General features: G+C 45.9%; 1 protein-coding gene across 1 annotated transcript in view; it reads left to right on the top strand.

Moving 5' to 3' along the window:
• The window catches only part of pdgfc (platelet derived growth factor c), a 429,023-nt gene that overhangs the window by 227,415 nt on the left and 176,734 nt on the right, over positions 1-24,874 (top strand). Inside the window, exon 3 of the mRNA XM_038792293.1 lies at positions 4,615-4,795. Coding sequence (XP_038648221.1) covers positions 4,615-4,795 — 181 coding nt within the window. The remainder of the gene's footprint in view (positions 1-4,614; positions 4,796-24,874) is intronic.

Raw genomic sequence — 24,874 nt, 5'->3', positions numbered from 1 at the left:
GGCTCAGTGGAGGGCGTCGGTCATCTTCCTGCACAGTACGGCGGTCCTCCTGGTCACGCTGCCTGAACTGAGGGCCACTGACACTGCCTCCCAGGTGGCATGGCGGCCCTGCTGCTGGCCCTCTAACTCCCCCTCGGGAGAATAGGATGTCCCATCTCGCATCCATGGCATTCTGAAACCTCGCCAGGTCGGCATCACCAATGCGAGGAGCAGGCCTGTGCACTGCCATGCTAGTGTGCTGACAGGGAATGAGTTGTGAGGGAGCGTTTAAAAGCAGCTCCCACTTGTTAGCGGAGAGCTGCCAATGCAATGCACAAGTCTGGCCAATCAGATGGCGAGACAGCCAGTATTGGTGTGAAGCTCATGGGGGCTAATTTTCAATACTGAGGGCTGTTAAGTAAGCGCCATGATCTCACCAGCGCAGCCGTCGGGAAACACCCAGTCAATCACGTGCAAAATGACACTGAGAAATCTTTCCGCTAAATCGTGCTCTATATTTCCCTTTAGTCTGAAAAACAAGTCTTCATTCTTGCTCCCCCTTAGCCAAATTCCTCGCTACCATGCCACGGTAAGGTTTAATCACATGATATCTGGCCATATGTTACTTGATGATATAACATCTAGAACTTCTCCCTTCATGTTTGCTTGGCCAAAGTCCAGAAACGATACCACAGACTGCAGACTTCAAAAGTAAGGCCCACCATTTTTTCAAAGGCAAATAGGAATAAGCAATAATGTTTGGCTTTGTTTGCGACAATATACCCCAATCTTTAGAAGCATGTTATTTGCATTTAATTTAGAAAGGCTAGATTCTCTGGAGTTAAATATATTTGCTTGTGGTTTTGTACCAGCAGCTATTATTTAACAAGACATTCAGGGAACCAGAAGGTAATCTGGAGATATGAATAATCCATGTTAGGAAGTGAAACTAAAAGATGGAAGGAAATTTAAGAGTGTAAATTTAGTGTGTGAAGCTGGAAGCACTCATTGGGTAATTACTTGTGCCAATATAAAGAGATACTTGCCATGACTGGTGGGCACCGCAGGGACTGGTGTGCTTCATCCGCCCATAACATTATTTTAATACATTTATTTTAATTTCCTTGCAAGTTTTACCCTTTTGTTACAGTGCCCCTTTAAGGAGCTGTTAATTTGTTAATGTGTTTATTTTTTTATTGATACTCAAAAGAGATTGTGACAAAAATGTTTTTTTGAAGAGACAATTGTACTACAGTGCCCCCTTTAAGGAAATGTCAATTAATTAATTAGATTAATTGTTTTGTGTTTGCTCAGAAGAGATAATTAATTGTTTTGCAAAAAGATGCTTCTTGACACTGGTGGTGCACTCCACTCTAAATTAGGTCTCTGGAAGCATGAGGGAAATTGTGCATGTCACACAGCCAGTGTGTCCAGCCGAGCAGCCTGTCATTAATTGAAAAATGAAAGCTTGAGTTAAAATTGCTTGGTCTCACCTTCACGATATTAAGTGGGCGTCTTGCTCTCTGTAGGCTACTGATTCATGTCCCAAGCTGAATGGATTGAAAAGGTGGCAAATGTGGAGTATAACACATATAACAACTCTAGGTGATCTGGAATTTTGAGAGGCAATTTGGCTGATTCCCGTTTAGTGTCCTCAGACATTTTGTTCCACTGTCATACTCGTCACATCCATGTTTTTTCTGGTCTAGTGCTGGCATTTAATTCAGCAAGCAATTAATCCAAGATACAACCAGCAGCTAGAGCTCTGGTAAACCAGTTGTTAACATGAATTATTTAAAATACCTTGCATTCATCACCGAATCATGAATTATTTATCTTATACCTCGAAATTATTAGTGCAGCTCCTGCTTATTTTTGACTGAAACTTACTCATTTTAATAATAATACTTTATGATTTACGAAGTCCATTTGAAATACATTTTGATTTAACAATTAATCTTTTTTAGCATATAACAATATTTAATTCTTCGGTGGCACGGTGGCACAGTGGTTAGCACTGCTGCCTCACAGCACCAGGGAACTGGGTTCAATTCTGGCCTTGGGTGACTGTCTGTCTGTGTGGAGTTTTCGCTTTCTCCCTGTGTCTTTGTGGGTTTCCTCCCGGTGCTTCGGTTTCCTCCCACAGTCCAAGCATGTCCAGGTTAGGTGGATTGGCCATGCTAAATTGTCCCTCAGTGTTCACAATGGGGTTATAGGGTGGGGGATTGGGCCTAGGTAGGGTGCTCTTTGAGTCAGTGCAGGCTTGCTGGGCAGAATGCGTCTTTCTGCACTGTAGAGATTCTACGATGAATTCAGCATTTTGGTGATGTGATCATCAGAAATGTTGAATGTTTTTATAATAGAGCCCATATCTTCCAATCTCTTGGTCACACCCTGGAGGTACACCAGAAGGTGCACTGGGGAACTCCACCGATGTCCCCATGTAAATTCTGCATGGGAATTGTTTGGTAAGTTCAAACGTCCGATGGGCAATTGCCTTCACTGGGACCCATCCGATTTAAATCAGACTGTGGATGGTTCCAACTGATTACGCAGAATGATTATACAGGAAATATTAGAATTAAAACCACTTAACTCCTAGGTAACTATAGCATTGACTACTGCCTCCACCCCAAGTACCTACCCATCCTTCCAACTACCATCCCAATCCACTGACTACTCTCCGCCTTCTTAACTACCGCCCCAGCCCCGACTACTTCTTTATCCGCGACAAACCACCGGCCTGCCCCTCAGCCCCTGCCACCCTCTTGACTACCACCCATCTCCTGACTGACCCCTCAATCCACCCAATCCCATGCTGTGCACCTGACACTGTCAACCCCCCCCCCCCCCCACTGACCAGCCAACACCCCCGCCCCACCCCCCACCTCTACTGACCACCTGCTTCCTCCATTCTCATCCCCCCCCCCCCCCCCAGCCATATCCCACCCCTCCCCTCCCCAATTACATTACACACCTGGCTTCTCAAGTGTCTGGAACCTTTAAGCATACATGCCTCATGGAACCCGGTGCCTTAAAAAGTTAACTTGGTTGCCATACCCCCGACTTTGTTGCCCTGCACTGAAGACCTCAGTAAACGGGCTGGTTTAGCACAGTGGGCAAAACAGCTGGCTTGTAATGCAGACCAAGACCAGCAGCGCAGGTTCAATTCCCGTACCAGCCTCCCTGAACAGGCACCGGAATGTGGTGACTCGGGGCTTTTCACAGTAACTTCATTGAAGCCTACTTGTGACAATAAGTTATTATTATTGTTATTATTATTACCACTGCACTGCACTTTTCTCACCTGGCCCCAAGGAAGGTTCTGCACCCAACTAATGTAGGAAAAAAGGAGCACAGTAGCAATCCGATTGTGATTGCCACTCCACGGACGTTCTGGACCCAGGTTTTCATAGAACAGAGAACATACAGTGCAGAAGGAGGTCATTCAGCCCATCGAGTCTGCACCGACCCACTTAAGCCCTCGCTTCCACCCTATCCCCGTAACCCAATAACCCCTCCTAACCTTATTGGACACTAAGTGCTATTTAGCATGGCCAATCCACCTAACCTCAACGTCTTTGGACTGTGGGAAGAAACCGGAGCATCCGGAGGAAACCCATGCAGACACGGGGAGAACATGCAGACTCCGTGCAGACAGTGACCCAGTGGGGAATCGAACCTGGGACCCTGGCATTGTGAAGCCACAATGCTATCCATTTGTGCTACCGTGCTGCTTTCCTTGACTAAAACTGCAGCATTAAGGCATTTATTTCAAGAGTTGCTTGTTAGTACAGAACTTGAGTATTGCTGAAAGAAAGAGACATGCTATCGAAGCTTTTCATCTTACACTCACCAGGACAGATATAAAAATACCAAATTTATTCTGCATATTAGTTGGCAAGTTGGCTTTGATTGGTCAAGGAAAATAGAAAATAGATAACTTTTCCCGAGTAATTTGAGGTAGATTGTGCAATTGTTTAGGTCAGAAAGTGGCAGTTTTAGGCCCATTAATGAAAATTAAACAAAAGCTTGGGGGGGCCATAGTTATCTGGTATATTGCCTTGACCAGAGTTGATTTGTCAATCAATCAACTAAATATTTGACTAATAATCAATTGGTTATCAGTTGGGTTTGTAAGCTTGCTAGAAGTCACATATATTCATAAACAGGGATCAGCCCTCTGCAACCAAAAGGAACATGTCGAGGCATTATGCCTTTTTTTAATTAACCACAAGCATGTGGAACAATAGATCCTTGGTGTGTTCTCCAATGCAGCACCTGAACTAATCAGAGAGCACCTACCAACAAATCAGCACCTTTTTCTACTAATGTATGAATTGTTAACCCCTTTGAAATTTGGCATTCTTACGCCTGACCTGATTGGTGCAAGAGGAAAAGCTTTGACAGCGTGTCCCAATTTTTGAAGTTGACTAATGCCGCCCATTAAAATGAACTGGAGAGGAATTTGCTCTGAGCATGTTAAGCCTTTGTAGGATGATATTGTCATCAGTGATCTCCAGGCCTCAAAATGGAGAATGCTTCAAAATTGAAGGATCCGTTATTTTGCTGAATTCAAATACAGCTCATTTGCATTTAAGCCACATTTTGTTGAAGGGTAATTCTCTTCTTTAGGTTTGACTTTGTAGAAATTGAAGATCCAAGTGATGGCGCAATTATTGGACGATGGTGTGGCACCAATGTAGTTCCAGATATACAAATATCGAAGGCAAATCAAGTCCGGATACGATTCCGATCCGATGAGTATCTGCCATCAAAACCAGGCTTCTGTATTTACTACTCCCTTCTGGAACCTGTAAGTCAATGGGAAAATTGTCTTATTTAAGGAATATGTGTGCTGTTTTGAAATTCAGGAAATGGGAATCATATGATGAATTTTAGATTAGCTATATATTATGTTGCAATACCTTTGTGTAAACATTTAGCACAGACAATCATATTGGCCGCAGCATATATAGTTTCTAACATTGTGGGCCTCACAGTTTGAATTTCAAAAACGATCGTCCGGAAATGTGTGAGATTCCCACATTTATACTCTCCAGATAAAATATTGAAGCCGTGTCTAGATTTAAGGACCACACAGTCTTAGCAAAGGTGCAAGAACAGGTAATTTAGGGACTGCACACAAAACTTTCTGCTTAGAGAGCGATTCTACGGACTGCAAAACTGCTTTGTTGATGCTTGAAAATGGAGAATGAACACACATCCCCAAGGAGGAATTGTTTGGGTTGCTACGTGTTTTGAACGTATATGTCCGTACACTCGTGGCCAGAGTGGCTTTCACCCTACCCCAAAACGTACCTATTTCCTGCTAGATGTCCCACGAATAGCTTGTGTGGTGAGATGATCTGTTTGTTCCCTGTGTATCTGATTCCTGACACCTCTCCCTCCTATAAGATGTCCTGTTGATTGGGTACATTCCACGAGATTGGTATGTATTGGACAAATATTTGGACGCAACTAAAATGTAACACTGTTTGCTGCGCTAAACTACCAGAAATTAGCACAAATAAAAATTCATAACGTGTTAGTGACTTTTAACAATAAGCACAATGGCAGAAAATACAGTCTGAGGGAAATAACATCACACAAGTAAAGAGAAACATTTAGCTTGAGTGTTTGAATGAAAGAAAACCCAATTTGGTCTTCAGCCTTAGCAGCTGCAGCTACTTTTTACCCTATCGCAATTTTGTAAAATATAAAGATTGTTAATTAACAAGGGTTCAGAAAAGCCCAATCATCACCGGGACATTCTGTTGCAGGCGATAAACATCTTCGCTCCAGAATTTGACTTGAGCAAATTGAATACTATTTCCTTCTTTTGTGATCTGTAACATGTTGTTCTTCAGCAATGCAGGGGGTGTTTTAGCTATGCCAATAAGGTGTGGCAGTTCTATTATATGTGGAGGAAAGAAGGCCATTGTGTTCCTCCTATACTCATGAAAGAATATATAGTACTTACCAGTTGTGGTGAGATTATCTGTTTGTTCAGTGCTTATCTGATTCTTGACACAACCTCAGGCATTTTCTTGAATGAATTCTTTTCTACCTCTGGCATGCTAACTTTTGTGCATTATCTTTTTAGTCCCTTGATTAGCCATCATTCGCTGTCCAAGAATGTGTGGGAAACCTGCTCCTAGGCCTCTGGTCACTTCTACATTTTAGCTAATCACAAACAGATACACCAGACTCAATGTGGGGTGATTAACTCAACATTTTTTCTTTGACTGGATGTTTCGAAGTGTTTAGTATCTGCTCAGTGTCTATTTAGCAACTCGCCCTAAGACTTAGGTCCATATCCAAGGGGATAGAATGTACTTTCATTCAGTGTCACAGCAAAACTCAGCGGAGACACTGCTCCCTGTATGTTCTATGTTCCCTCCGTGTTCACCCTCAATAGCAATCTTGTGGTTACTGAAATGACATCTTTAATATAATAAAGACTGATGTCATATGTGTGAATTAAGAGAATTCTGGAGCTGGATGCTTTCCTCTGCCGGTAGTCACAACAAATTTTAATTTGTCCTGCAATGTGTGTCAACTGTGTATCAAACGATCTCAAACTAACCGTGTGGCGTTATTTGAGTATGTCATTAAATTTTTCACCTTACACGATTACCAGTGCAGTCACAATAAAGGGTATTCACAACGTACAAAATTGAAATGAAAGATCAGCTGCTGCTTTGAGCCTCGGCTGTTCAGTTATGGTACAGCCGGACATCATGACCCCTAACACAAAATATGGCGATGGCACAGTGGTTAGCACTGCTGCTTCACAGTGCCGGGTTCAATTACGGTCTTGGGTGAAAGTCTGTGTGGAGTTTGTAATTTCTCCCCGTGTCTGTGTGGGTTTACTCCGGGTGCTCCGGTTTCCTCCCACGGTCCAAAGATGTGTGGGTTAGGTGGATTGGCCATGCTAAATTGCCCCTTAATGTTCACAGATGGGCAGGTCAGCTGGGGTTACAGTGATATGGTAGGGGAGATACCAAAACACACACACAAATAGATTCATAAAATCTTCGACAAAGTTAGGGAAACAAAATGTGAGAAATTTTGCTTTGATCCGCTGGGTGACAAAAACAGTTCCGGGCATCACAGTGACCACAAGACACATTCCCTAATAATTTACTAATGTCTCACATGTAGTGATATAAACCTTCATCAGGAACTCTAACAGCATGGTAGCATAGTGGTTAGCACTATGGCTTCACAGTAACAGGGTCCCAGGTTCAATTCCCGGCTTGGGTCATTGTCTGTGTGGAGTCTGCACGTGCTTCCCATGTCTGTGTGGGTTTCCTCCGGGTGCTCCAGTTTTCTCCCACAAGTCCTGAAATTCTGCTATTAGGTAATTTGGACATTCTGAAATCTCCCTCTGTGTACCCGAACAGGCGCCAGAATGTGGCGACTAGGGGCTTTTCACAGTAAATTCATTGCAGTGTTAATGTCAGCCTACTTATGACAATAAAGGTTATTGAAATTGAAAAAAAAGCTTGCTCTTGAACACATGCAGTGTTTGAACCAGCAACTTGTTCCAAACATTTTGTCACAAAGCAACAAAATGAAAAATCTTCCATCTAACATAGTTCTATGTTCATGCAATTTATATGCATGTTCTCCATAACCCATCTATTTTAAATGGTCGATCCACATGGACATAGTATAGGCAAAGAATCATAGAAAAATACAGCATAGAAGGATGCCACTTGGCTGATCATGCCTGTGTTAGTTCTTTGAAGGAACTGTCTTACTTAATCTCACATCTCCAAATTTTAATCTGCCACCTTCCATGATCTTTGGGACAAATTTCTCGTGCTATTTTTTAACAATTCACATTTTACGGATGTAGGCTTCGCTGGCTTGGCCAGCATTTGTTGCCCATCCCTAATTGCCCTTGAGACGGTGGTGATGAGCTGCCTTCTGAACTGCTGCAGTCCATGTGGTATAGGTACACCCACTGCATTGTCAGGATGGTGAGTGACTTGGAGTGGAACCTCCAGGTGGTGGGGTTCCCAGGTATCTTCTGCCCTTGCCCTTCCAGAAGGTAGTGGTCATGTGTTTGGAAGGTGCTGTCAAAGGAACCTTGGTGAGTTCCCGCAATGCATCTTGTAGATGGCACATGGCTGCTACTGTGCATCTGTGTTGGAAGGAGTGAATGCGTGTTCAAGGGGTGCTAATCAAGTGGACTGATTTGTCCTGGATGGCGTTGAGTGTCTTGAGTGTTGTTGGAGCTGCACTCATCCACTGCAAATGGGGAGTTTTCCATCACACTTCTGATTTGTGCCTTGTACGTGGTGGACAGGCAGGTTTTGGAGAGTTAGGAGGTGAGTTACTCGCCACAGGATTCCTTTGTATAGTCTACAGACCATCAGCTAGTGGGAAAGATGCAGCAGAACATATTTTCAAGGAAATTACAGTGAGGTAGAACTATAGAGTAATTATAATGGGGGATTTTAGTTATTCAAATATAGACTGGGATAGTAGTAATGTAAAGGATAGAGAGGGGCAACTGTTACTAGAGTGTGTTTTGGAAAATTTTCTACAGCAGTATATTTCCAGTCTAATGAGAAAGGAGGCACTGCTAGACCTGGTTCTTGGGAATGAGATGGACCAAATGAACCAAGCATCAGCAGGAGATCATTTACACGACAGTAATCATTATATTAGTTTTCCATATAAGTTTCAGGCTGTCTGTGCAAAAGGATAAGGAACAGTCAAGAGTAAGAATAATTAACTGGAGGAAAGCCAAAATCAAAGGGTAAGAATGGATCTGGACCCGATAAATTGGAACCAAAGGTTGGTAGGGAAAATTGGAACTGAACAATGGGCGACCATCAAAGAGGAGATCATTCAGACACAGCCAAGGTATATTTGGATGAAGTGGAAAGGCAAGGCAAAAAAAATCCAGAGCTCTCTGGGTGACAAAAGAGATAGAGATCAAGAAGAAGAAGAAAATGTGTGCTTATGACAGATGTCAGGCAGATAAATACAACTGAGAACGAAGTAGACTATAGGAGGCTCAGAGTGGAATTGAGAAAGGCAATAAGAGAAGCGGAAAGAGAGTGTAAAAAGAGTCTGGCAGGTAACGTAAAAGGGAATCTAAAAGTCTTCAATAGGTATATTAATTGTCACGATTGATTAGGGATCAAAAAGAGTATTGACTGAGGTATTAAATGAAAACTTAACATCTGCCTTTACTAAGGAAGAAGATGCTTTGTAGTCCATGGTGAAAGAGGAGATAGTTCAGACAGTTAAAGGGTTTAAAACTGTTAATTGGATAGTCTGTCTGGACTTAGAGCTGAGATGCATCCAAAGCTGACTCATTGGGGACCATCACTTGCAAAACATCGCCCAATGTGAAAACGTTTCAGCTCTTACTTCCTATCACTGAGCCAATTTCAGATACATGCTACCACTTTCCCCTTAATTCCCTGGACTTCCATCTTTTTAATAGGGTCTTAATACAATGAAAAAATATTGCAAATACTGTAAACCTGAAATAAAAACAAAAAGTGCTGGAAATATTCAGCAGGTTTGACCACATCTCTCTGCCTGACCTGCTGAGAATTTGAAGAATTTTCCATTTTTATTTCTTAACGAGCCTCCTGTGTTGTACGTTATTGAATGTCTACTGAAGGTAAATACATGACATCTACTGCACCACCTTCATCAACATTCTCGGTCACCTCAGCAAATAATTCAATCAGGTTGGCCAGGTATGATTTGCTTTCAACAAATCTGTGCTGATGTTTCTTGATAATCTTTCATTTGGTAAAAAATGAGTTAATTTTGTCCTTGATAATACATCCAAGTAACTTCTCCATCATTTTGATGATACCGGCTGGCCTGTAATTTCCTGGTTTATCCCTCTCCCCTTTCTGGAATAGTAGTGTAATGCTAGTAGCCTGGTAGTCCATCAGCATTATTCCTGTGTGCAATGAGGATTGAACGATTGTGATCAATGCCTCTGACATTTCTACCGTTACTTTAAGCAGCTTCCATCAGGACCAGGTGACTTATCAACTTTCAGCAATGATGAACTTTTTAGTATGTCTCCTCTATTACTATTCCATTCATAAATCTCCTCTCCTCTAAGTGTAAACAACACCATCACTTTATTTTGAAGACCGATAAAATATACTTATTTAATGCTTAAACCATGTCCTCGGTTTCTACCTGAAGATTTCCCTTTGGGTTCTGAGAAAGACCAATCTTTTCTTGAGCTAAATGCTTGTACTTTATAGCTTTCTAACATTGTTATGATCTCCTTAGAGGCCGCTAACTTTTAAAGACAAATTTGAGCTCCCAGTTAACAGCTGAAGGAATAATACATTAAAGATTATGTGTTTGAAAAAACATTTATTTGTATCAAATGACTAAAACACTATTGACGATAAGCACTTTTCTTTTGTCGGCATGTTATACTTTAAAATATAAAAAATAAATGGTTCCTTTTTAGTTACAATGCATCGCACTCTGCACAGAATCTCAAACAGTTCACAGATGCTCCTAGCTTCCAATAGTTTGCCTCCTTTCCACTTTCCCAACTATATAATCTCTAATACCAGGACTACCTCTCACTGTGTGGGTTGCACTGTAGATTTTTCCTCTAGGCAATTCCTTCAGCCTCATTTAACTCCTCATGAACTTGGCACAAAGGCTTGAAAGAAGTTGAAGGGCAATGAAATTGACTGTGATAAAAGCACTTCAGGAGTTCCCACCACATTAAAGGGAAGACCTTTAGATTCATCTTCATTACAGATCTTAACAAGGTTAAGGATTTTAGCAGCCTTCTCAACCTGCCCTACCACTTTCAAAGATTTGTACCTACAACCCCAGGTGTCACGGTTTTTAACTGTTTAAAAATGTGCCATGTAATTCATATAGCCTCTTCTCATTTACCTTCCATGGCATATAGGTTTTCCACTTCGTAGCATGACATTTCATCAGCCACGTGTCTACCCATTTCACCAGCCTGTTTGTCATTTTTGTTAATTTTAAAAAAGCTCGGACTGGATTCTCCGCCCCCGAAATCACGTTCGGCAAAGTGGCGGAGAATCCGTTTTAAGGCACGACATCGGGACCGGTGCAAGTTTCGCAATTCTCCGTCCCCCGAAAATAGAGTATGCCACGCCGAGTATCCACCACCTCAGGCCATCGTCTGAGGCCCACCCCGCGATGCTGCATTGCCGACTGGACGAATTCCCGACAGAGTGGTTCTAACATGGTCCCAGCAACCGCGATCCTCACGTAGCGGCTGCGGACTCAGTCCGGGACCGCCACAGTCGGGGGAGGGCCGATCGGCGGGCGGGGGGGGGGGCCTCTTTTGGGGCTGGCGTGTGCGAGTGGTCCAGGGCAGGCGAACGGCTGATGCGGGGCACAATTTCGGCGGTCCAGGTCCGCGGGCTGAGTCTGCCATGGAGTGCGGCGCGGCCGCAGCAGGCCGCCGTTGTGCGCATGCGTGGCCTCTGACCCGAAAGTGCGGTTAGAGGTGCGAGCTCTACGACAGCTCCCTGCTAGCCCCCTGAAAAACGGGCAATCTGTGGCCTTTTGACGCCACGTTTCCGGGCGTAAAAGACCACAGTTTTCCCAACAGCGTGGGGACTTTGTCCCAAAAAACAGAGAATCCAGCCCCCCATTCTTAACGTTACAAAGCCAATGCACTGAGTGGACAAGTAAACCCTTAATCCATCTCATTGCTTGCTCCAAAGCCAATTCAAATTCAAACTGAATCTAATTCATGGTCTCCACAAGACAGACACACAAGATCCAAGCTGACATGAAAAGGCCTTGCACCTCATCTTGGGCTTGATCTGATGTAAGATCTTAGTTAAAAGGCCGAGAAAGTTTGTTTCATCTGCAAAGCTTTCAAATTGTGCCCTGTAAATCCAAATCCAAGAGATTAACAAGCAGCGAAAGCTGCAGCGGTCTGAATACCAACCCATAAGTAATACTACTACTTACGCTTTCTGTTCCTCTGTTAATTTTGTCAACGTCCCTTCTTCCCACAGCCTGTAATTCTTAGATTTATTGTCACCTGTACTGAGGTACAGTGAAAAGTATTGTTCTGTGTACAGTCCAGGCAGAGCACTCCATACATGAAAAACATGGGACATAATATAAATACACATGTAAATAGATAAACATAGACATCGGGTGAAGCAGAGGAAGTGTAGTGCTACAACTGTGGAGAAGGTGCATGCAGAGATCAGTTCAGTCAAGAAGAGGGCCATTCAGGAGACTGGTAATAGCAGGGAAGAAGCTGTTTTTGAACCAGTTATTGCATGTTCTCAGACTTTTGTACCTCCTGCCCAGTGGAAGGAGTTGGAAGTTGATTATGCTGCCCGCTTTCCTAAGGAAGCGGGAGTTTTAGACAGATTCAATGGATTGGAGGAGGGTTCATGTGATAAACTGGGCGCAGTTCATGACTCTGTAGTTTCTTGCGGTCTTGGGCCGAGCAGTTGCTGTGATGCAGCCAGATAGGATGCTTATGATGCTTTCTATGGTTCATCTAAAATTGGTAAGAGTTGTTGTGGACATGCCGAATTTCCTTAATTCCTGAGAAAATATAGGCGCTGTTGTGCTTTCTTGGTCGTAGCGTCGACGTGGGTGGACCAGGACAGATTGTTGGTGATGGAATTTTAAGCTGTCAGCCATCTCCACCTCGCACCATTGATTCAGACACGGGCGTGGTTGACACTTCACTTCCTGAAGTCGATGACCAGCTCAGTAGTTTTGCTGACATTGAGGGAGAGATTGTTGTCATTGCTCCATGTCACTAAGTTCTCTACCCTCGTGTACACTGACTCGTCATTGTTTGAGGATTTGTGGGATATAATGTGGGATTTTACCCAACACTGTTTGAAAATCCTTCAACAGCATCATTTTCATCAGCCCCCTCATTGCATATTGCATATGAGTCTTGGAAATACATACTGCAGAGGAATACCTGAGGGAATAATGAGTTTGCCAAGTTTTTTTTCTCACTTAACCATGCTAATTGTTGTTAAATATAACTGTTGAATGACCTTTGCCAAAAAAGATCGTTTTGGAATGGAAACTGAATTCCAATGCTGTAAAAGCAGGTTTTATGGATAACTGAAAGTGTATTTTTGTCATTTGCTTGATTATAATATTCACATTGCAGAGCACCACAATAAATCATTTTTTAAAAAGGGCTGTGTCACACAGTTTAGCAATTGCATTCTAATTTGGGAAAGTCTTGGCACTTTTGGCATCATTTCTCTTTAACCTTATCAGCAAGAGATACCTCCTTCACTAAAGGTGCTGTCCCCATTATTCAGAGACAGAGGCCCTGGTATTAATGGTGAATGGAGGGTGTGGGGGAGCTGAGGGGAAAGCGAAGGAAGAATTTGGCAAGGCTGGAATATGGATGCCCAGCCAATCTTAATGGCAGGACGGCATTTAAATAAATCCCTCCTGTTCCCTGCCTGACAGTCAGCTAGTTTAACTGCTGCAGGGCCAGGGGACAGATACAGACATTTAGTGGCAAGGGGATGCATCCAGAACCATTGGGAAGGGAGGAAGACTCTGGGTTGTGACTGGTCAGTAGAGGGGAAGGCCATAAAAAATGAAATGAAAATGAAAATCGCTTATTGTCACGAGTAGGCTTCAATGAAGTTACTGTGAAAAGCCCCTAGTCGCCACATTCCAGCGCCTGTCCAAGGAGGCTGGTACGGGAATCGAACCGTGCTGCTGGCCTGCTTGGTCTGCTTTAAAAGCCAGCGATTTAGCCCAGTGAGCTAAACCAGCCCATCAATGGGAGGAATGATCTGGAACATGATAGGGTGTGTGAGGGGAAGGAATGGTATCAGGCTCCAATCTAGATGTTGGTTCTTGGGGATTGGGTATGGATCTAGCCCACATTTGGGATTAGGTGCGGAAAAGTCCCAGGTCGGGAGCGAGCAGGAGAATCTCAGCATAAATCAGGAGTGGAGGGAAATGGGGATAATGATCTAAGGCCAGGGAGAGGTGATGTGATAGGATCCAGGAACATGCTTGGGAATCAGAGCAGCAGGTAGGGATGAGAATCCAGGCCCATGATGGTATACCGGAATGGGAAAAATGTAGGCGCACCAATAGGTGCAGCCAGGCCCATGATTGGGATTGAGGGGTGGAGCTGGATTTCTAGGCTTACAATCAGGGATCATAAGGCAGGGACGGAAGGTGGAGGTTGGGGCAAGGTCAAAGGGTGAGATGGATCCATGTTCACCTTCAGGTCCAAGTTGGGAGACCCAGGCCAAGGAACTGAATTGGAATTGAGGAACGGTAGAAAGATCCAGGTCTATGAACAGAGAAGAAATGGATGTTATCGCCATTGGAATGGCGTTAGCATATCTTCGGAAGGCCTTCCCCTGATGCTCCGCCTCCGATGGGCCAAGTTCCTGACTGCGCTGGTGATGTGTCCTCGGAGCGGTCGGGAACCCGGCGTGACAGCCGCGGACTGTGTCTAGCGCCACCACAGTCGACCAGGAGCCGTGCTGCTTACCGGGGGGCCTCCCGCGAGGGCTGGAGGGGTGGCCAGGAGGGCAGTATTTGACAGATCGGGTCCACGCACAGCCGGCGCCATGTTGTACGGCGTGACCGCTGCAGGTCGTCGTCGTGCGCATGCGGATCCATGGACCTGGCCATTCTCCGGTCGTTTCTGGCGTGGGAGCCGGGTGTTTTACTGCTAGCCTCTTATGGTCCCAGGTTTGGTGAGAGTACGGCGCCAATTTTGGCATCGTAAAACGCCACAGATCCCACATCGGCTTTGGCACTTAGCAGCAAAATCGGAGAATCCAGCCCTCTATTCTCCCACCTGAGGCCAATTGTAACCAGTTGACGACCCCCCCTGGGAGCTCAAACCAGCAAGCTTTCCAGTCTTCTTTGCCATGCAAATTTTAGCATGGCGTGGTATATGCGATAATCCTGCTATCAGACTGCATTGTTCCATTCATCTTCCTTCACGGCCGAGTTACTTTGAAGCGGTCTAACCACAATCTTTATAAACTTCAAGCTTTGGTTGACGGCTCCTGGACCACTTCAAACAGAATCATAGAATCCCTACAGTGTAGATGGAGGCCATTAGACCCATCAAGTCTGCACCGGTCCTCCGAAGGAACACCTTACCTAGACTCACACCCTTGCCCTATCCCCATAACCCGCCCCCCCCTAACCTGCACATCTTTGTAGTGTGGGAGGAAACAGGAGCACCCGGAGGATACACACGCAGATAGAACATAGAACATAGAACAGTACAGCACAGAACAGGCCCTTCGGTCCTCGATGTTGTGCCGAGCCATGATCACCCTACTCAAACCCACGTATCCACCCTATACCCGTAACCCCCCCCCCCCCCTCCCTTAACCTTGCTTTTTAGGACACTACGGGCAATTTAGCATGGCCAATCCACCTAACCCGCACATCTTTGGACTGTGGGAGGAAACTGGAGCACCCGGAGGAAACCCACGCACACACGGGGAGGACATGCAGACTCCACACAGACAGTGTCCCAGCCGGGAATCGAACCTGGGACCCTGGAGCTGTGAAGCATTTATGCTAACCACCATGCTACCGTGCTGCCCTCCACACAGTGCAGACTCCACACAGACAACCATCTAAGGTCGGAACTGAACCAGGTCCCTGGCACAGTGAGGCAGCAGTGCTAACCACTGCACAACCTTGCAGAGTTAGGTACTGTCAGTTTCTAGCTGACCACTTCAAGCGTGAAGGGAGGATGGCCTCCATTGGACTTTGTGGCAACTCCCTTGAAGTGTTAGCCCCTTGGCCCACCGCATCCGGGCCACGTTTGTAAATACCTGTACCAATTCTCGCCCGCATGAATCCCAGCCCAGAGGACCAGAGAATCACATGGGCTTGGAGACTAGGCACCCACCCAGTTAATAGGATGCAAATGGGTCTTAACGATCCTCCCACTGGCGCAGAGGCGCGAACCTCAATGTTGACGGCAGTGCGGAACCAGTGCATCGGAACGGGATCGGTACCGAACCAGCTTCCCTTATTTTTCCCAACACTGGATTCTCCGCCAGATTGTGAATTGTGCTTCCAGCATCACGAAATGGAGAATACAGCCCAATGTTTCCTCTTGCGGGAGAATCCAGAACTAGGGGGTCACGGTTTAAAGATAATGGGCTGGTAGATTAGGTGAATTGTTTTCACTCATGGGGTTGTGAGTCTTTGGAACTCTCTTTTTGAAATGGCAGTGGAAGCAGAATCTTTGAATATTTTCAAGGCGGAGGTGGATAGATTCTTGGGAAGCAAAGGGATGATAGGTTACTGGAGTATAGAGGATCCAGATTTGTGGTTAAGAGCCTAAGAACAGAAGAACTGGGAACAGGAGCAACCAATTCAGCCGCTTGCGCTTGCTCCACCATTCGATGCAATCATTACTGGTCTCATCTCAGCCTCATCGCCACCTTCCTGCCTGCTCCCTATAACCCTTCATCCCGCTGCTAATTAAAAACCTATCTATCTAAAATGTGTTTACTGTTTCGGCGTCCACTGCACTCTAGGGTAGACAGATTTACAACATTTTATTGAAGTAATTTCTCCTCATTTCTGTTTCAAATCTCCTACCCTTCAGCCTAAAACTATGGCCTTTTCGTTTTACAATGTCCAACAAGGGGAAATAGCCACTCTAAACTCAAGCGAGTATCGGCCTAAACTGCTGAACCTCTCTTCATGAGGCAAGTCTTTCATCCCTGGAACCTTCTAGTAAATCTTCTCTGAACTGCCTCTAATGCATTTGCATCCTTCCTCAAGTAAGGTACCAAAACTGTGCGCAGTACTCTGGATGCAGTCACCACAATGCCCTACACAGCTGCAGTAGTGCTTCTCTACTTTTATACTCTATTCTATTAGCAACGAATGCCAAAATTCCACATGCCTTCCTTATTACGTACTGTTTACTAACTCAGATTTGTGTACGAGGACATCCAAATGCCTCTGCGCCGAAGCATTTTGATGTTTTTCCATTTAGATAATAAGTTGCCTTTTTATTCCTCTGACCAAAATGGATAATCTCACACTTATCATTGTTAAACTCCATCTGCCAAATTTTGTCCCACTCACCTAACCTATCCATATCCATTTATAAATGTCTTATTCCTTGATTGCAACCTGTTTTCCCACCTATTTTACGGTCATCTGCAAATTTGACTATAGTGCATTCTATCCCTCCATCCAAGTCACTGATATAGATTGTAAATAATTAGGGCCTGAGGACCAAACCCTGTGGCACACAAATAGTTACACCTTGTCAAGGAGAAAATTACCCATTTATTCCCACTCTTCGCTCACTGTTGTTTAGGCAATCCTCTATCCAAGCTAACTTCCTTCCTTTGTATATACCTATAGAATCTTTTGCTATCTGTTTTTATATTTTGCACTAGATTCTATTCGTAATTTAACTTTGCTCCTTTTAGTAACTGTCTGTTGGTCTTAAAAAATTTCCCAGTACTTCAGCGTGCCACTGACCTTTGCAAAATGGTATGCCTTTGTTTTTGCCTTTGTCATCTTTAACCTCCTTGCTTAACCACAGATGCATTTTCCCCCTCTTACAATCTTTCTTCTTCTCTGGAATATAATTTAGTTGGAAGGAGTTGAATATCTTCCTAAATGCCTTACCTTTCAGTCTTCTTGCCCAGTCCACTAGATCCAAATCTGTCCTCATGCCTATATATATGTTCCTTGGTTTAACACCAGAACACTATTGTGGGATTGCAAGTTTATTGCACTCAAAATGAATGTCTAAAGTTTAAAGTAATCTTTATTGTTACAAGTAGGCTTACATTAACACTGCAATGAAGTTACTGTGAAAAGCCCCTAGTCGCCACATTCCGATGCCTGTTCGGGTACACAGAGGGAGAAGTCAGTGTCCAACTTGCCTTTTAGCACGTTGTTCAGGACTTGTGGGAGGAAACACACGCAGACACAGGGAGAATGTGCAGACTCCACACAGACAGTGACCCAAGCTGGAAATCGAACCTGGGACCCTGGAGCTGTGAAGCAATGGAGCTACCCACTATGCTACCGTGCTGCTAATTCAAGCATGCAATGACCAAATCATTAATTAGTCCCATGTCATAACACAATACTAACCAAAAACATCCTACTCCCTGATTGGTTTGACAACATGTTGGGCGGGATTCTCTGATCCTGGGGCTAAGTGTTGACGCCGTCGTAAACGCCGTCCTGTTTTACGATGGCATCAACAGGGCCCCCAGGATCAGTGATCCTGCGCCCCATAGGGAGCCAGCACTGCACTGGAGCGACTCGCGCAGCTCCAGCTGCCGATACCGGCACCAAATGGGCACCACGGGTCTCTGCATGCGCGCTAGTTGCCTACTTCACGCCAGCTCCAACGCAACATGGCGCAGAGCTACAGGGACCCAGCGCGGAGTAAAAAATGCCCCCAACAGGAGAAGCCGGCCCGGCGATCGGTAGGCCCCGATCGCAGACCAGGCCACAGTGGAGGCCCCCCACCCCCGGGGTCAGACCCCCCCCCCCAACCATGCCGCCCCCCCCCCCCCCCCTGCAGGATGAACACTGAGGTCCCGCCGGGTATAACCACATGTGAACGGAGCCGGCGAGACTCAGCCTATCTCGGCGGCCTCTCGGCACATGCCGCGCAGAGAATCGCCGGGGGGGGAGGGGGGGGGCGGTCGCTGATTGGCACCGCGCCAATGGCACCGACTTTCTGGTCACCCCGCCGATCACCCGGCCCGGGATCAGAGAATCCTGCCCATTGATACAAGAAACATCTCAAATACACTCTGTACTCCCTTGAGGCTACCCTTGTCCATTTGATTAATCCATATGCACATTAAAATCATCCATTATTATTGTCGCACCTTTCTTACAGGCCTCCAATATCTCCTGGTTTATACTGTGTCCTACTGTGGAACTACTATTCGGGGATAACTCCCGCCAGGGAGTTCATACCCTTGCTATTTCTTACTTCTACCCAGACTGATTCTATGTATTGATCTCCAGTGTCATTATTATTTATCACTACAGCACTGATCCCTTCCTTTACTAACATAGCCACACAACCTCCATTTCCTTTCCTTCTATGCTTCCAAAATATGAGTACTCTTGGATATTCAGCTCCCAGACCTGTTCTCCTTGTAACCATGGGCGGAATTCTACGACCCCCCCCCCCCGCAGGGTCGGGGAATCGCCCGGGGCCGGCGTCAATCCCGCACCCGCCGTGGCCTGAATTCTCCACCACCCGGGAATCGGCGGGGGCGGGAATCGCGCCGCGCCAGTCGGTGGGCCCCCGCGGTGATTCTCCGGCCCGCGATGGCCTGAAATCCCGCCGCTGACAGGCCTTTCCCACCGGCGGGAATCAAAGCACGTCTGGTGCCGGCAGGGTCCTGGGGGGGGGGGGGGGGGGGGGGCGCATGCCGATCTGCCCCGGGGGGGTACCCCCACGGTGGCCTGGCCCGCGATCGGGGCAAACTGATCGGCGGGCGGGCCTGTGCCGTGGGGGCACCCTTTTTCTTCCACCCCGCCATGGCCTTCACCATGGCGGGGGCGGAAGAGACCCCCTCCCCTGCGCACATGCCGGTATGACGTCAGCAGCCGCTGACGCACCGGCGCATGCGCGGACTACCGCCGGCCGGCAAAGGCTTTTCGCCCCAGCTGGTGGGGCGCCAAAGGCCGTTCGCGCCGGCCGCCGGAGCGGGAACCACTCCGGCGCGGACCTAGCCCCTAAAGGTGCGGAGAATTCCGCACCTTTGGGGTGGCCCAACGCCGGAGTGGTTCATGCCACTCTGTCCCGCCGGGACCCCCGCCCCACCGGGTAGGGGAGAATCCCGGCCCATGTCTCAATAATCACTACCAAATCATACCCATTGTCTTTATTTGTGCGGTTTTTTAAAAAATAAATTTAGATTACCCAATTGTTTTTTCCAATTAAGGGGCAATTTAGTGCAGCCAATCCACCTACTCTGCACATTTTTGGGTTGTGGGGGCGAAACCCACGCAGACACGGGGAGAATGTGCAAACTCCACACGGACAGTGACCCATAGCCGGGATCGAACCTGGGACCTCAGCGCCGTGAGGCAGTTGTGCTAACCACTAGACCACCGTGCTGCCCTTTATTTGTGCAGTTAACTCATTAATTTTATTCCAGTTGCTACACCCATTCAATTACAAAGCCTTTAAGTTTGTCCGATAATTAATTTCCCCAACTATTGTCCAATTCTCAGGTATAATATGACGTTCGCAAGCTGTGCCTCTTTATTTCATTAACTGGTAATAATTAGCCTTACCTACCTTTTCCTTACACTTTATTTTTTTTAAGTTCTACTGAACCCTTCTCTCTACTATTTAGTTTAAAGCTCTATCTACAGCCTTCGCTATTCGATTTGTCAGGACACTTGTCCCAGCATAATTCAAGTGGAGTCCATCTCCATGGAACAACTCTCCCTTTCCGCACTGGTGCCAATGTCCGAAGAACTCAAACCCATTTCTCCCACACCAATCTTTGCGCCACGTATTTATCTCTTTAAACTTCTTGACCGCATGGCAATTAGCTCATGACTCAGCTAGTCATCTGCAGATTATTACCTTTGTGGTTCTGCTTTTTAATTCAGCACCTAGCTGTTGGTATTCCCTCCGCAGAACTTTTTTCCTTGTTCGACCTATATCGTCAGCACCTACATGGATCACAACAACTGGCTGTTTCCCCTCCAAGTTCCATTGCAGCCCAGTTGAGATATCCTTAACCCTGGCACCAGTTAGGCAACACAACCTCAGAACTCTCGATCCTGACAGAAAACAGTTCCCCTAACTATACTATCCCCTACTCGAACTACATTTCATTTTTTCTCCCCGCGCTTGAATGGCTCCCTTTACCATGGTGCTATGGTCAATTTTCTCATCCTCCTGCAGTGCCTGCTTTCGTCCACACTGGGGACAAGAATCTCAAACCTGTTGGGCAGGGGCTGAGGCTCCTGCAGTGTTACTTGTTGGAATCCTCTAACTGCCTCACTCATAGTCACATCCTCCTGTCCCTGATCAGTGACCGAATTCAAGGTAGTTATTCTGAGGCATATGACTGCCTCCTGAAACACAGCATGTAGGTAACTCTTCCCCTCCCTGATGTGTCGCAATGTGAAACTTAACTCTGAGTGGAAGTTCCTCGAGCAACCAACATTTGCTACAGATATGGTCAATGTACAATAGGGTCCACCATCTCCAATAGGCTGCAGCTACAACACATTGCCTGACCCTGCATCGCTATTTTATATAATTAGATTTTCAATTTTACTACTGACCCCTGTTGCTGCTAGATCTGATGGAATTGTTTTTCTCATTCATGATGCCAACAACCATACGCATCCATCGGCGCAGGCTGGGAGGGCCAAAGGGCCTGTTCCTGTGCTGTAATTTTCTTTGTTCTTATACAATTTTACATTCTCCATTAACCTTTATTGTCCATCCCTAATTCCGCTAAGATACTAGTGTTGAGCTCCCTTTTTGAACTGCAGTCCATGTGACGAAGGTTCTCCGACTGTGCTGTTCGGTAGGAATGCTCGGAATTTGACCCAGCAACAATGAAGGAACAATGATTAATGTTCAAGACAGGCTGGTGTGTCATTTAGAGGATAAGGTGGAGGTGATTGTGTCCCCACGCACCTGCTGCCCTTATCCGACAAGATGGTGGAGACTGACAGTTGGGGGAGTCATGATGCTTTCATGCATCCAGTCCCGTCCAGCTTCCATCATTGGTGAACCATAATGATGAGAAACGTATTCAATCTCATACCGGTGAAGGTCAAGGCAAGTTATGTTCTCTCTTTGCGGAAATGGCAATGCCGTACGTTTGTATGGCACAAATGTTACTTTCCACTTATCAGCTTGAATGTTATTCACAAAGCTAAACATTGCAATGACCAGCAGAAATAAATCTCAATTTCTCACCTCATGATGCAGGAGAGCTCATTATTGAAGAAACTGAAAAGTGTTGGGCCTCACACTCTCTTCAGTCCACAGTCTAGTCTCCCCACACGCTCACTCTCTCTCCCCACACACTCACTCTCTCTCCCCACATTCACTCTCTCTCCCCACACACTCACTCTCTCTCCCCCACACGCTCACTCTCTCTCCCCCACATTCACTCTCTCTCTCCGAGGACACTGTTCTGAGGGACTCCTGTAGAAATATCTTGAGCTTCAGATGCCATACTTACATTATAAAACTGAAGGAGGCCATTTGGCCAATCAAATACACACCGATTTCTGTTGAGTAATCCAATCAGTCCTTTTCCCCTGCTCCACCACCACTGTCCTGCAAGTTTATTTTCCTCAAGTGTCCATCCAATTTGTTGGCCAGCATTTTGTTGCCCATCCCTAATTGCCCTTGAGAAGGTGGCGGTGAACTGCCTTCTGGCAGTTGAACCGCAGCAGGCCAGGTGGGGCTGGTTTAGCACAGTGGCCTAAACAGCTGGCTTGTAATGCAGAGCAAGGCCAGCAGCGCGGGTTCAATTCCCGTCTGTGCCTCTCCAAACAGGCGCTGGAATGTGGCGACTAGGGGCTTTGCATAGTAACTTCATTGTAGCTTACTTGTGACAAAAAGCGATTATTATTATTATTATTATTATATATTTCAAAGTATGGATGCTTGGAGGGAATTTGTAGGTGGTGTTCCCATGTATCTGCAGCCCTTGTCTCTCTAGATGGTAGTGGTCGAGGAATTGGACGTGCTGTCAAAGGAATCTTGGTAAGTTTGTGCAGTGCATCTTATAGATGGTACACATGGCTGCCACTGTGGTGGAGGGAGTGGATGTTCAATGAGTGAGGGATTCTGTGGGCTGCTGTGTATTGGATGGTGTCAGGCTCCTTGAGTGTTTTTGGAACTGCAGTCATCCAGACAAGTGGAGAGTATTCCATCACACTCCTGACTTGTGCCTTGCAGATGGTGGACAGGCCTTGGGGAGTCAGGAGGTGAGTTACTCTCCACAGTATTCCCAACCTCTGACCTACTCTTGTTGGCACAGTATTTATATGTTTAATTCAGTTCATGCTCTGGTCAATGTTTACCCACAGGATGTTGATAGTGACTAGTACACACAGTCATATTTTGATTTAATGCGGGGTGAATCAAAGTGGTTGAAGACGGGCATCTGTGATTGAAAGCTTACATTTGGCCAGTTTTCTATGCAGTCCCCGAATTTTCCAAAATGGTGGGTAGTAAGCATGTGCGAGTTCCAATTGGAAATTAACTGCTCACCAACATGTAGGAGGATAAACATAGAACATCCTAAGGCAGCATGGTGGCACAGTGGTTAGCCCTGCCACCTCACAGCACCAAGGCCCCCGGGTTTGATTCTGACCTTGGGTGACAGTCTGTGTGGAGTTTGCACTTTCTCCCCGTGGGTTTCTTCTGGGTGCTCCGGTTTCCTCCCACAGTCCAAAGATGCGCAGGTTAGGATTGACCATGCTAAATTTCTCCTAAGTGTTCAAAGGTTAGGTGGGGTTACAGGGGAGTTGGTCCAGGTAGGGTGCTCTTTCAGAGGGTCAGTACAGACTTAATGGGCTGAATGGCCTCTTTCTGAAATGTACGGATTCTATGACCTATCATCCTGTCTCAATGACTGAAGCAAATACAAGGTACTTCACACAAATAAAGGGCTTAACATCTTCTTTTGGTTCCCGCTGCAAGATTAATGTTCCTGGGGCCCAGCAAAATTGCGGGCTGCATTCAGGAATGGCACCTCTAGAGAACAGAGTATTGTTGTACCTGATCCGATGTTATAGGATTATCGTGACCTCTACTCCTCCTAGCGCAGAAAAACCTCTGGGCTCCCCAGCCTTGACATCTGAACACCCTTGTCTCTGACCATCCATCGGCAGGTAGCTACCGCCTGCAGCTGACTATCAGCCCCTATACCCAATAGGCCACCAAACCCCTACCATCTCACCTCAGCACCATTCCACGCAGCCCCCCCCCCCCCCCCCCCCATATCTATGCACCCGCCCCCCCCCCCCAAGATCCATGAACCAACTTGAGTCCCACAATTGTCTTGGATGTTCGTGACTTCACTGCTTCCACTTATATTTAGGCTGCAGGAGAGCTAGCAGTGGTCTGGTCTTTCTCCCTTCCCTTTCGAGTGTTCCACTCACAACACCATTCCCAGTTGACCCGATATCCTTGGACCTTTCCATTCCTTTGTAGTTGAAGTGTAAATATTGGCATTCCTGGATTTCTATGTCCATACCTTTACACAAACATTGTCAACTGCAAGGTGTTCAAGAGAGGACTGGGTGACTCACCCTCTCATTCTCTTTCTTCAAACACTTGGAGCCTTCCAACAATGCTCAGCTGTGCTAAATATGTGGAATCACAGACATGTACGCTTGTTGTGCCATGTGATACATCATGTTGGATCTCCAAAGGAATGTGTTATTCTGAAATTTACTAAGTAGCTGATGGTAAGGCATGTAAGACGAGTAGGAATTATTTTAGTTTTCTCTGGTTTAAGTGGCTTGATGTCTTACGAAATGTTCTTTGTGGTTTGTGGTGCAGTAATCTGTGAATGGTTGGCTGCAATATCATTCGTCATTGTCAATTGATGTGGAGCACACGTCTGATATAACTGGAGTTTTGTGGTCTTGTGATCATATATGACTGTTGAAAGTTGAAAGTAAAATCCATTGCAAGTTTCCATAGGATTCTCTGCAGAACTACTTTGTGTAAATTCACCAGAAACTCTGCTTCCTTGCTATTGACTCTATCGCTATCCCATTTGAAGCAAACCTCCGTGCAATCTTGGTGCTGTATTAATCCCACGTTGAACTTCTAACCACATATCAGCACCACCACTAAGATTTCTCCTTTCACCTT

Source organism: Scyliorhinus canicula, chromosome 3 (genome assembly GCF_902713615.1).
Source record: "Scyliorhinus canicula chromosome 3, sScyCan1.1, whole genome shotgun sequence".
Taxonomy (NCBI): Eukaryota; Metazoa; Chordata; class Chondrichthyes; order Carcharhiniformes; family Scyliorhinidae; genus Scyliorhinus; species Scyliorhinus canicula.
This window is presented reverse-complemented; position numbering and strand designations above follow the sequence as displayed.